This window comes from Meleagris gallopavo, chromosome 1 (assembly GCF_905368555.1).
Source record: "Meleagris gallopavo chromosome 1, MGAL_WU_HG_1.1, whole genome shotgun sequence".
Classification (NCBI taxonomy): domain Eukaryota; kingdom Metazoa; phylum Chordata; class Aves; order Galliformes; family Phasianidae; genus Meleagris; species Meleagris gallopavo.
The window spans coordinates 184,158,106-184,172,497 of record NC_139404.1 but is presented as its reverse complement, the minus strand read 5'-3'; the positions used below and the strand labels follow the sequence as shown (position 1 = coordinate 184,172,497).

General features: G+C 39.1%; 1 protein-coding gene across 9 annotated transcripts in view; it reads left to right on the top strand.

Annotated features, from left to right (window-relative positions):
• FAT3 (FAT atypical cadherin 3) overlaps positions 1-14,392 on the top strand; it is a 451,950-nt gene that overhangs the window by 347,734 nt on the left and 89,824 nt on the right. For all 9 annotated transcript variants that reach the window (XM_085216394.1, XM_085216393.1, XM_085216390.1 and 6 more), the window contains one exon: positions 8,322-8,461. In XM_085216394.1, the coding sequence (XP_085072520.1) occupies positions 8,322-8,461 (140 nt within the window). The remainder of the gene's footprint in view (positions 1-8,321; positions 8,462-14,392) is intronic.

Sequence of the window (14,392 nt, the reverse complement as noted above, 5' to 3'; positions counted from 1 at the left end):
GGTAAAGCTCGTGTGCCTTTGGACGTCAAACACTGCATCTGCTCAAAGTGGTGTTATTTAAATGAAGGGTTATAAAGCAAACACTGTATGAAAGATTAGAGAGACAAAAGCCTTTGCCACAGACTTAGTGGAAAGGGTGCATCAGCAGTCTCTGTTTACAGGGATTGAGCCCAGCTTCCATTTCTGCACAGCTATTTGCGAATGGGTTTAGCCAACAGGAAGGGCAGGGACCGCAAGAGAAAGGCTCTGTCAGAGTCATTTTCATCCACCTTTTATTGCCAATTTGTGCAGATGAAAGGCAGAAGCAGCTGCATTTCCTCTTTGAATTTGTATCAAGGTTTCAGGTGCCAACCACATTAAAATTAAACCCAAAGCTATTATCATGTTCCGGGGTTCCTGCTAGCCTCTGGGGAAGGACAGCATATGTTTCCTACTGTTTCCCTTCCACTCCCTTGGCTATTTCAGTATGCTGCGTGCAATTTATTAGCTAATGTTTACATTCCCTTTTTCTTCCTTGCTGACCCCAGCTTTCCTCCCAGGAGAAGTCTGTGTTTATTGACATTATTGACCATTTTTTTCCCATTTGAACCTTTTGCTGCCCTCTACAGCCTTTTGGTCTTTTCCTCAGTGAATTCACCAATTCTCATTAAAATGCTGCCTGTGTTAAGCACCGAGAGAAGCCCCCATTCTTCAGCTGCCTTCTTTTATGTTTTTAGTCTCATTTGCAATCTAGCAACACCTTATAATAACATTTTATGTTTGCCTCCTAAACAGAGATGATGGGGAGGACATTCTTAACTTAAGACCTTTAATTTTGTCACTGAATGTAACCTTTATGGCGAAAATAGTTCAGAATGGTCTAGAAGATTTTGGCTATTCAGACAATCCTAATGGTTTCTTTACAGCGTCAAGGAGACATTGCTCCCCTAGACTTAATGAGAAGTTGATGACCCCAGCCATCCAGTTCAGTGCTGTTACCATATGGATGTTGTCATTAAATATCACTGCTGTTATTACCAGCAGCATTAGCAACAGTCCCTATTTCTGCAATAGGAACAGCCAGCAATCCCAGGTATGCGGGAGACTTGGTTATTCTGGATACAGGCTGCAAAGACAAAGTCCATCCTGAGAGGATTACAGACAGTGATGCATGTTTAGGTTATGTTTGCTGCCTTCAATCAGTGTCAGTTTTAAGAACACTTCTTGTTCTGCAATACTAGTGTGTAGGAAAAGAGATGTTGATACTTTCCTTTTGGGGGAACATGAGGAATTTGTCGCTGAGGGCAGTGAGGCCGTGGTGGTGCCCTATCCCTGGAGGTGCCCAAGGCCAGGTTGGATGGGGCCCTGAGCAGCCTGAGCTGGTAAGTGGTGTCCCTGCCTATGGAGGTCTCTTCCAACCCAAACCATTCTGTGATTCTTTGATTCTAATACTGATGTTTAGTGCCAAAAAGTCCCATGAAAGACATAGGTTAGGACTAAAAGATAGTTGTATAAAATGGAAAGCTGTTCAGGACTGCTGATGCAACAGAGGATTTTAGTGCTGCTGTCAAACCTAGACTTGATCCTGCTACATCTGATGTTTTGTGATTTTGGACCTCTGTGCACAGTTCACAGTAATGTCAACAGAAGCCATGAAGGCTTATCTAGAGGCATGGTTTAATATAGAGTTTGCAGGTTGACCTTTATTTTTATGACCTTTTCAAACTAAACGGGCATTGGAATTTGAGAGGACCTTTTTTTAATGCATAATATACACTTTCTTTGAGCTCAAGAGGAAAGGGAGCCCAAAGATTAGGCTTTCTAGGATGCTGTCTGCCTAACTTCAGCATGTTGCACCTAAAGCATATGCTCCTAAAATAACTGCTTCAGCTCCTGAGCTAATCTAAGTTGAAGGAAGGTGCCTTGCATGCAAAGAGATCATCTTCCCTCGATAGATTAGAGAGGATGGGGATCTAGTTGCTATTTGTTTAATTGGGAATGGTTGAGATGTCACACTTGGTTTCTGTTTTCAGAATGCATTCAACGCCATTCTCAGTTCATGTAGATCACACAGTGTGGAAGACATTAATGCAGGTTGTTTCAATTGTGTTAAATTTATTCACTCATTTATGAGATAGATTAAAAAATGATAAAAGAAGTTCCAAAAATAAGTCACAAGATATTTATTTCTCACAGGTAAATTGAGCCCTCTGTCTTTTCCTTCCTTTGTTAGTTGTGGGATTGGTGTGATGATTACTTTGACCATTGGAGCTAAGCTGCATGGTGCTAGTTTTTGCTTACATAGCATGTTGCACAACATCTCCGATTCTCCAAAAACACCTCCCTTTATTGTTCTTTCTTCCCCAGCCAAACGTTTAAAAAAAAATCCAGACTTTTTTATCAAGGGTGCTTAAGTGGCAATAATTTTGAGAGCTAATAATTTTCATTAATTGTCCATATAACTCACAGTTCTGCAAGTGTTCATTGATATCAAAGCTGTGTATGTCCTTAGCCTCCTTTGAATTATCTCCTCGGAGAACTAACTAAAATACCTTCTGATTTCTTTTCTGCTTTTTTTTTGCCCGTACCTTCAGCTTCTTAGCAGCAAACCCAAAGCTTTGACTTTCCTTGCAATAGCTTTATCTTTCTGAAAATTTGCACTCTGCGGTATTTTGTTCTTCTGAGCGTGATACATTATATAAAAGAATAAATCTTTGCATGTAATGTTACTAATACGTATTATACCATAATTAAGAAAAGCCTGTAGTTGAATTAATATTTCTTGAGGCAATCAATACGTTTGTTTGGTATTTTAGCAAATGGAAACATTTGAAATCTGACCCTTGTTTATTTTCCTGCAAATCCTTGACGTACTTCAGACATTCTTGAAAGTCAGGATGAATTTGCCTTCTGTATTTTCCTCTGATTCTCTGCTCTTAGCAAAGAAGAATTGTAGCAATTGGTCCAATTTATCATCACCGTCCTCCGTGATGTTAGTTTACTATGGGGCAAGACAAGAATTCTTTCTGCTTTGAGAAAATCTGTTCTGGAGCATTGTTCTCTAAATTACATTGTCTCCCGTATTTCTCTTTGCCTCCACTCTTCCATCATGGAAAGCCAAAAGACACTTGTGTGAAGATCACAATATAGCCTGGCTTTTTTAAGTGTGGACACATGGCTTCCATGTTCTTTGCTATCTGTCAGTGAAGGAAGAGTCTGGGTTTCAAGATGTCCTGCAGAATTCAGTATAATTAGTCTTGGTGTCTGAGACCCAACAATTCTGAACGTTCACAGACATCTGACATTCCTTTGGTGTATATTCAATCCCACTCTTCTAAATCATTCCACTGAAAAGAGGTGAAAAGGCCCTTAAAAGAGACTCATGTGCCTGTGAGTCCTCCAGATTTGCAGATATGTTTTCATCTCAGAGGAGAAAATGGTTTCTCCTAGCAGGATAATCTTGTCTAAAACTGCGTATCAGCAGCTAGTAGGAACATAAATAGGCTCAGCGTCATACCAGAAACGAACTCCATCTAGGAAGTGTACTACAAGAAAACATTGTTGCTTGCAGCAAATACAATAATCAAAATACAAGAAGACTGTGCATGAAAATTAAACATAGTCTGGAATCCAAAAAGGACAGAAATGTATCTGCACCGTATCTTGCCGTAGGCAAGTTTGCCAGTTGATGTCAAGAAATCCCTTTTAACAGCTCAGAAAGCTTTTTCTTGGCCTGGCCATTATACCAGATGTGTGGTAAGCTTTAGATCAGAGGATCCTCTCTTGCTAGTCATGTAAGATTTTATACCATTTTTTTCTTAGCCATCTCCTTTTATAAAAGGAAAACTAATTATTTCTATCTTTCAGTATATATATATTTTTTTCAGAAGAAAAGTAGGTTCATGGTGACTATGAAGCTAAGAAATTAGCTAAGATCCAAGGTGGCATTTCAGATTCAGAAAATTTAATCAATGCTATTCTGTATTAAGAGCACAGCCTATACGCTGTTGAATCGTAAGTGTCCAGATTCCATTTCTTGAGACCACTTCTTTGCCCATACTATGGCATCTCCCAGACTGAGAATCAGGGCTGTGAAAATAGTGAAGCTTTAGCAAGGGTCAACAGATAGGTCTTTTGTACCAGGGGCTGTTTCTGCGGCCATCCCAAGTTGTCAACATCTGGAATTGGCTAGAGTTATATTGGAAAATGCTATATAAGTGACAACATGCTTTCAGATAGCATAAAAATCTCCTGGTTATGGAAATTTAATGCTTTCACAGTTTATTGAAGAGCATAAAGACCAATCTCAAGAAAGTAAGGGTGGAAATCATTTCATTTCACTTTAGATGTCCAAAGTGAAGACATAAATATCTGCACTAGCTCTCTTTGGGAATCTTAACGGTCAATTAGAGAGACAGAACACTTTCTGGATTAATTTATGCCGTCCAAACACATCGTGTATTCTCACCTGAAGGTGACACTGGAACTAGATGGGGATTTTCCCACTCTGAGAGTTTCAATTTTTCAGGGTATTTTAAGGGAAGTCTTTAATATAATGTACCAACATTACATCTTAGCTGGCAATGCTACTGCAAACAACTAATTCACATCTTTCTTAGGTCATTCGGTATCAGAATGCTTTCTCAGATCAACCTGAATACCCACTTAGCCATTTCAGTTAACCTGCCTTCTTTATCGTTGACTTTCCCAAAGTGTCCAAGGAACCTATAGTACTTTGTCTCCATTTGAATTAGTTCTTCCCTAATGCAATTGCGAGCACATTAGCAAAGACAGCTTTTATATATCTTGTATCCAAAAGCAAGTTTTGCAAGACAATGGAAAGGAAAGCATGTACTGCATACTACAAAATGGAATAAGTAATACAAATTCACATTAGTAGTACTGAACAGATAAACAAAATTTTGTCATCCTTAGCCCACTTCCATCCCAAGACTGCGATGAAAGAAAATGTGAAATGGCCTGTAGTAATGTTATTGAAACCAATACTGCTTGAGTTTACACCAATGCAAATAAACTCTCTTCAAAATGGGTTGGAGTTACATGACAGCATGATTTTGAAAATTCAGGTGCCTCAGAAATGTGTGAAGCTGCCAACTCCTCAGCTCTCACTAGCTCCAGACTCAGCCCTCATTCCTCCATGTGAGCACCCTCTGGAAGGAAGTTGCTTCAAGTGGAGTTCCCAGATTAATTCAGCTGCACAACTTTTTAATAGAAAAGTCCTGTTTGTTTTTGTATGACTCTTCTCTCTCTGTACCCTCCCAGCACTCATCTTTCAAAGATAATTCTGCTTGGGACTTGGTAACAAGCTTGATGTAGGCTTTACATATCTGTTCTTTTAGCATATATGCCTAAACTTATACCAAATTCAGTAATTATTCTTCAGTGCTTCAGAGGCATTCATTATCTGAGGTACTGCTGTGAGGGCATATGAAGGCTGAGAAGCAATACGGAGTATTTCCAGACCACGTTTAGTAGGGTGAGGAGCAGAACCAATATCCTAAGAAACATGAGAACTTATTCCCAGAAATTCAAGCACCGACTTCTTCATTGTCAACAGCTAACCATGTTCCATTGAAATGTACCAGGTAAATCAAGAATAAATCAGGATTTCACTCCAGAAGAGATCATAGTCACAAATCTCACAGATGAGTTCTTTGCCTCTTCTCTGTCTCAGTGTTTGATGCAGTTTCTGCATTACTTAATAGAAAATGAATCAATACGAATTAAAGTGCATAGGCTAGTTCGTTACAAGTATAGGCCAGAGTGGTATGGCTTGTGACCAAGATTTATTTGCTTGTCATTAGACTGATCTGGGAGATGTCTATGCCATATAAAAAGTTCTTACGCTGTATTCAATTCATAATTTATGGGAAGAACATTCTGCATTTAGTCTTTTAGATTTTAGAATTTTAGTCATTTAGATATCTTGAAGAAGTTGGGTTATTTGCAACACAAATGTGTGCTGCCCTGCATAACCTGCAGTAATCCAACAGAGAAAAGGAATTTATAACATTGATTATTAATCCTTCTCTTTTACTTCTTGGAATTTCTAAAGGCAGGGTTTCTTTGAATGTGTATGCCAGTTGATAGCATATAATTTTTGACTGCTCATTAAGATGATTATTAAGCATCTTGAAGTAAAGGCTTTCATTTTGTTTTCATGGTTATCAGTATGAAACATTCTCTTTGTAAATTGCCTACTGTCCCAAGGCTAGCTTCGTTTCAGCAGAGATTTCCTCATAAGAATCTGAAATTCACTTCTTCAAAGAAGGCTTTTTTCAGAGTTGGTTTTCATGGTTCTGTTTTTCTCAAGTAAATCAATTTAAAACTTTTCTTGGGAGCTGGCATCCTTTTCTTGCAAACTTAAAAAAAAAAAAGAAGAAGAAAGAAAACCTGAACGTATGATCAATGTCCAAATACCTTGGTATTGCTTAAATGTCAAGAACAATTACATTTTCTTTCTAGTGTCAAATAGTGTTAAGCATATATATCAATTGAAAATAAGAGATGCAATTTGGACTTGCAGGAGGAGGTTAGGGAATAAGCAATGTTTCTATCCCCCATAAATCACAGCAGATCCAGTGTCAGTGTTTTCCTGGAGAACCACAACAGCATCTGTTAGGCTCAGAGCTATAAATATGCATGCACATATATTCAGCACAGGGAAGCCTGATGTCGAGTCTGAAATTATCATGTTTAGATTTTTTTCAAAGGGCAGAAGTTCACCAGTTCTTCCTTTCCTTTGCATAGATCACTTGCTCGCATATTCCTTCTCCCTCTTTCTTCTTGCCTTCCCTGAGTGCATTTCCAGGCAGTCCAGGACAAAGCAGCACTTCCATCTTGCATTTTCTATGCAGTAGCTTGTGCCAGAGGGAAAGAGGAATGAGAATTTATCTGTGTTATGGAATTCAGGGTAAATTCATCCTGTTCACCTGCAGTGATCGCACTATATCTTCAGCTTCTTGGAAAGCCCACGCCTTTCTTCCCTCACTAAATGCATGACTGCGTTTGTGTCATGAATGCTCTGGCTGTGGATCAGCACATCATGCAGATGCAGGACTTGATGGCAGAAGAGGGAAACTCCCCTCCACTTCTTTGTCTCCAGCCTTAAAATGAGAGCTATTTTGTCATAATATAGGAATTGATTATATTTATTTATTTATATATATAAATCTTGTAGAAGGACTATGTCAGTGGAATGGATGTCTTTCTACCTGTGGATCTAATGCCAAGAGATCCGAGCAGCTCTTACACAAGATATTAGCCAATGGGATCTGAAAGCACTTTGCAGAACTGAGCTGTCAGTCCATAGCTTTCGGCATTGCATTGCTCTGTGATGAATACACCTGAAGAGGTCATTTGTCAGCAGTGTTATGTTCCACCTCTCCCTGTCCCCAGCCCCCCGAAATTTCAAATTTACTATAAATTCCACTTTGGAGTGGAGTAGGTAGGAAGCAGCTTAGCAGTAGGGAGTGTGCTCCTTACTTCTGAACATAATGAGCATTTCTAATCTGCAAACTGTAGCTGTGGCTGAGAAATCTTGTAACCCTTTAATCTCAAATTATTTATGGCTCTGTCTTACTTTTTAATAGATTTTTTTTCTTCTTCTTTTTTTTTTTTTTCCTTTACCTAAGACTCAGGAGGGTTTTTTCACTGCTGCATCAGTCAGTGTGTGACAGCGTAAAGGGATATTAGTTTCAGAACAGTGCTTTGTGAGGGTTTTTTTTTAATGGAGAGGAATTCATGATGTGTATCCTGTCAGATCTATTTAAATAATTCCTAAAAGACCAGTAGAATGTGACCTTTGCTGCCAGTAATTTTCGTTGTCCTTGAAATTAACATAACAAATCTCTATTTGCATTTTGTAAATTTATTGTAATATTTAAAGGCTCAGTTTTCACATCCACAAGCATCAGTGAGAATTCCCTGAAAATAAAATTTGTGGAATAGAACTCTCTTAAAATGGTTTTTATTCAAAAAGATTATTGTGCTTATTCATTACACAGACTGCAAGGGCAACATCTTATGGGCTTATAGCCATTGCATTCTTTTTATAGACTCAGTTATGGTTCACTTAAATATACTGCTAGATTTTTTTTTCTTGCAGTGCATTTTAATGATATCTGCTTTCCAATGTACAAACTGTGCTTTGAAATATAAATGAGTTACAAACAAAGACATATCAGTAGATGTATTGTGTATGCTAAGGCAAGCCATTAAGATGGATGCCAGTAAACATATATATGCCCACTTTTAGGAACATTTGCAATGGAAATTTTCCAGAGATGGCTAATTTAATTGTATTTTTGTGCAACAATTAGGAGGGAATTACGATAGTTCTTTCGACGCGGAGAAGGGAGTGGGCACTATTGTCATTGCAAAGCCCTTGGATGCAGAGCAGCGGTCAATATATAATATGACTGTGGAGGTCACCGATGGAACAAACATTGCCACGACCCAGGTAGAATATCACCTTCCTTTTCTGACAAGTTTTTCATTTGTTAGTGAAATATATATGCTATTAATAATTTTGCTACTGAGCTAAAGCCTCATCCTTTGAGACCACTGCTAACTAATGGAGGGATATTTTTCAGAGCCTTTCCATCTGGTTGTAAAGAATGGGCTGGTGAATGCTTCAAAGCGATATTTCTCCTTTTGTCCTCTTCGTGCTCACATGAAAGTAATTTGCCTTCCTCCAGCTGAGGCAGTCCCTATCTCTGTCGGCACTGATAGATTTTGACAATTGTATCACCCCATAGTTGTCCAAAATACAACTGTACTTCTGTGATGCTGGGGAATATTGCTATTGATTGTATTAAATGGAGTTTATGCCTCTCATCCTCCCAAGACCCAAATGTGGGACACAAGATCAATTGTTCAGAGACAGAATTGTTCAGAGAGGACACTTAAAATTTAAAGGATATCTCTTTAGTGTCACTGCCTGTGATTACATTGTCTTTCTAGGGACAGCCACAGTCAACCCTTTCAAACCAAACTTGCTGATCAGGGTCAGTTCCTTTCAGGAATTAATATGATAGATCAGGTAAGTATGAAGGGCTGGAGTAACACTGACTCTTCACATCACTGCTGGGGAGATCATGATGCACAGTCTGGGTGTCTGCATGGTAGGAAGCAATCTAGGGGAGGTAGTTGGCACATTTGCTCATTTTGCCCCACTGGCCCTGGTGAGGGTGATGGAACCCATACACGGTGAGTTGTGGAGCAGGGGTTAGCTAGATCCTGAAATCCTACACCACAATTAGTGTTCAAATGTAAAGTGTGCTATAACCTGAATATTATTTGTCACAGGAAACAATGCACACTTAGTAATACTGGACACCTGTGTACAGCCTCAAATCCCAGGTTAAATATATAGAGGAAGTAAAAGAATTGATTTGTGATGTTATTACTTGTTTCATGATAATGCAGAAGGAAGGCTTGAGTGTTTTTTATTTGTGTATGTAGATACATACATACACATGTGGATTCTTCTTTTTACCTTGCCTTTTTGCTCAACAGTTTGAATATAAATCTGTATTCACTGAATCACAACACTAACATTCCTAAGAGACTGGTAAATCATTGACTGCTTTCTGAATCCAAATTCTTGTTTGTAATCAGACTTAAAATCTCTAATTATCCCTATCCTATAACTTCTCTTGATAATCCACTCTTGATAAGAAACATCAGTTGATGGTAAGTTAAGTGGTGGGAAATCTACTATTTTCCCTGCTAGTTTAAGTAATTAATTGCCTCTCAACTGAAAACATTCCTTATTTTTTAACTTGATTATATCTGACCTGTATTCCCTGTTATGCCTTTCTCTATTCGATTAAAGAGCTCTTTAAAAACCCGTATTTTCTCCCTGGGAAGGCACTTACTCGGAGCAGTCAATTCACCTCCCAGTCTTCTGGCAGACAGGCAAAGGAGAATGACTGACCTCGTTACGTTCTCTTTCCATAAGGCATTTTCTTCAGCCCCCAAGTAACCTTTTGTTTTGCTTTGTTTATTTCAATCTTGGCGACATTTTCAGTCCGCATTTCAGAAGTGGGGCGTTGAATCCCTAACACCACTTTGTGCAAACGTTTCTGCCAAACAAATGTTACAAAGCAGGAGGACTTTCAAACATGCTGGATGCAGATGATTTGTATTTGCATGGGTATTATGTTTCTTGTTTTAGTTGCTTATGATTTAATAAAATGACTCCTGTGACAGTCCTCAAAACCTATTCTGATGAAAACCCATTATTTTTAATTAAAACATATGGTAAAAACATATTTTAGTAAAGCTGTTGTATTCTAAAAGAAGCCTAAGCATTCTTCATAACAATGATGTGACCTACTTAAAAGCTTTAAGATAATGATTTAAGATTGCAGTATCATAGCATTTGATTATCAGTGATGGGTCCAAACCCTTCTCCCCATTTCCTTCTCTCTATGTAGATACTGTTAGTGGATTTAATTGTGGCCCAAGCAATATCTGAGAACGTGTTTCTTTTGCTGTTCACAACTGAGATTTCAAAAGCAGTCAATATCTCAAGCCTGCCAGAATGACTGCCTGCCTAATTATCTCTCCACACTACTAAATTTTCCTACTTTACTTCTGACTGTTCTTCAGAGTCTTTGGTGACTTTGTTCATCTTCATTTCATTTCAGAACAATAATAAAAAACTGAAAAGTGATATATGTCATAGAAAGTGTATAAAAAGCATCTGCTCATGATTTTTGGTGGCCTTGTTCTGAGTTCTGGAAAATGACATTGGACGTGTTTTTTTCTTGTATGCAGTAGTACTTGCATTTTGAACTATAGCTGCAAAAAGATATAGAATCAGAGAACTGTTTGAGTTAGAAGTGATCCTTATAGGTCATCTAATCCAACTCTCCTGCAATGAATAGGGACACCTACAGCTAGAGCAGGTGCTCAGAGCCCCAGCTCACCTGATGAATATGATAGAAGAGGAAGGGAGATGAAGGCAAATGGATGAATTCATCTACTTGTACAACCATAAAATAATAAAAAGTCCCTCCAAAGTGATGTGGTTCGTTGTGAAACAGCCGATCAGCAGTGTGCCAAGCGGAACAGTCTTGCTTATTATTCCACCCCACCTGTTCCCCTTTATCTCTTTCTGGCCTTTTGTCTGGTACGCAGTTGGAGGTGGTAAAATACAGCATAAAAATGCCAAAGATTTTTGCTTGGGTAACACGATCCCTGGCACGGCCTCACATAAGTTTCTGCAGCAATGCTCCTGCACGCCTCGAATCCTGATAAACTGTTGGCTTCCTTCATGCCTTACTGCACACATGGTTCGCTGCTCTGCCGTCAGAGGAAGGAAATCATTTTGATTTAAAAGCTACATCTGTTGTATTAACAGTTCGCTGTTGTGAAAAGAGGTGAAAAGAACATAAGGAATGTTTGAAAAAAAATCCTAAACTTCATTTGTAACTGAAGGTGGTTTTGGTTTGGAAGTGATGAGCATTGCAGAATTGCAAACTCCTAAGTGAGAATCATAGCACCAGAATGTGCTGAGCCATTGCCACTCACCATGCCCAGTGGAACACAGCAGTGATAGAGAGGGATGGAGGGCAAAATAGACAGAAATGTTGCCTTATTTGATTTCTGTATTATTTATATATGTAACGATTTACATACATATTTTTATATCTAAGTATTAGCATATTTTTATATATTTACATATAAATGTATTATAAATTAAGTCAGGAATAAGCCCAGGAGAGCTTTTGTTTTTATTCCCCCTTAGCTTAATTCATCATTGCTCAAGGCTGCGTGGTTATTTATGAAAGGCTGAATGCATACGTTGGCTTTAAATCCCTTAGATACATGATTCCCACAGCTGCCAGGCAACCTGCTGGCTGTGGGGAAGAGATGGGGCTTCTCCCAGGCACTGGTAAAAATGGGGACAGCATCTCTTGGAGTAACCATGAGATTGACTAACTCAGCCAGACTATTGTCTGACTTTAAGTAGTATCATATATTCCCTGGGTCATAATCCTTTTCTTTTCTTTTTTTTTTTTTTTTTTTTTTAATTCATTGAACTCAATGAAGCTCAAGTCCTTTACTTTCAAGCGCAGCATAGTAGTAACGTTTATTTCTTTATAATGTATACTGCTAAACTACCTGCAGAAGTAAACCAGGAAACAATCATCTAAGTGATGATGTTTTTCACTTTAATGGATAATTTTGTACAAGCAGGCAATTATTTTTTGAAGAACAAACTCCTGGAGTCATAGCATTATATAAAGAAAAAGGCATTTTTCTTTTTCTTTCTTACTTATTTTCTTACCTCCTTCTTGTTTCTCATCATTCTAACTGCCATAAAAAAATGCTTTAAAGCACAAAGCCTAATGCTTCAAAGCTAGCAGGAAAAAAGTGCTTTAGCTGCACTTACTCTGAAGTCATCCCACTGTTTTACCTGCTGGAGAAAGTTTTCTTTGTAAAATGTGATGAGGCTCTGGAATAGGTTGCCCAAAAAAGTGGTGGATGTCCCTGGAGACACTCGAGGTCAGGCTGGATGGGGCTTTGAGCACCTGACCTAGCTGTAGGTGTCTCTGTTCATTGCAGAGTCCATTGTTGGACTAGATGGCCTTTAAGGGCCTTTAAGTGTCCCTTCCAGCACAAACGATTCTGTGATTTTATGTTATGTTATGTTTATGTTAACACTGAGGAACTGGTCAGTCACAGCTAATGAGGGTGGGTTTTTTTGCCAAACAGTGAAAAGTTCTTCTTAGCAGACTGTGGCCAATGTGTAGACGAGATATGAGAGTCTGCATGTGGGTGAGGGGCATTTGTACAATTACATTGTTCCTTTGGAGGATCTGCAGCTATCAAACAAGGGCCTTCAGAAAAGTCAAAATTGAGCATTGTTGCCTGCACCTTTTCAGCAGAGTGGGAGTACGCCAAGATGTTGGCTGTCCCTGAGCAAATTGCTCCTCTGAAGTCAGACGGTGTGGGTTGTGGAGCCTTTGAGAACTGACAAGATATGGTGTTTCCAGTTAGTTTTTCACATATGCTCAGATGAATGTTTCTCTAAACTAGAACCAGACAAGTAGGATGAGATGGGTCGAGAGGCCCAGAGATGGCCTTATGTTGCACCAGAGCAGGTTCAGATTGGATATTAGGAGAAATTTCTTCTCAGAAAGAGTGGTGAGGCACTGGCACAGGCTGCACAAGGAGGTGGTGGAGTCACTGTTCCTGGAGGTGTTCAAGAACCATGGAGATGTGGTATGGAGGGCCATGGTTTTGATGGCAGTATTGGTGGTAGGTGGACAGTTGGACTCGATGGTCTTTATGATTATGTGATTCAATACTGTGCTTTTTTTCTGCCCTTTCCAGCCATCTCAGCACTGCTTTGCCTGTGAAACAAAGACTTTTTCCCCTCTTTTAACATAACACGAAGGAACGTGGTGAAGTATAAATAACAGGCCATTGAGGTTTGCAGATAAACTGTTTGCATTTTTATGTTAAGGTTGAGGTTTGGGGGGAGAAAAACTTGTCAGGAAGTAGCAAATAAAGCTGTGTGGTAACTCTTCTGAAAGCAACATTAAAACAAAATAGTTTTTCAAAAACCATACAAAAGCATAACCTGAGTTTAGGCAATTCAGGCGCTTAATAGGTTGTATTACAACACTGTGCCCAGACCAAGCAATTAGCCAAACAGATTCCTCCAGCTTCAAATGTCTGTAAAGCAGCTTCTGGCACAAATCCAGTCTTCACTCAAGTATATTGTGCTTAAACCAAAGGTATTTGTGATGGGCAACATTAAAAACAGCTTTGGGAAGACTTCCTGCATTAGGTTTTGTTCTGCTTTGATTTGATTGTATTTCTCTAGGCCTTTCACTTGCCATTTTAAATACAAAGTCTTTGCAAATGCCCTGAGTGTTACTTTGCCTAATTTGTAAGCTTGGAGGCCTTGTGAATCCTTTATTTGAAACTTGCTTTAACTGTGGGAAATAGGAAGTGAGCAGGGAGAAGCAAATCTTTTTATAGAGAGGGGCTTGTTCAGACTGCAAATGAGGCACCTCACAATGGGAGCAGCAATGGCAAGCCTGGAGCCCACGATGGGCTGGAAAGTTTCCGAGCTTCCAAGGAGAGCTGGGCAGAGACTGCTTTGCTGCTGGTTTGCTTTATGAGCATGGAAAAAGGGACTTGCAGCTAATGTTTGTCCTGGAAAGCATTTTAGTCAGTAACCTTTATGGTCCACAGCACAGAGCAATCACTGCTTTAACAGCAAGTAGTAACCACTTCTGTGTGTCACGTTTTGGAGATGTGTTGGAAGCCTGTTATAATTTATTTTTTAATTTATAATGGGCACTTGGGCACCCGCAGAATAATAAATGATATTTGTGCAACATGGCGCATTCTTGTTGAATCTTCC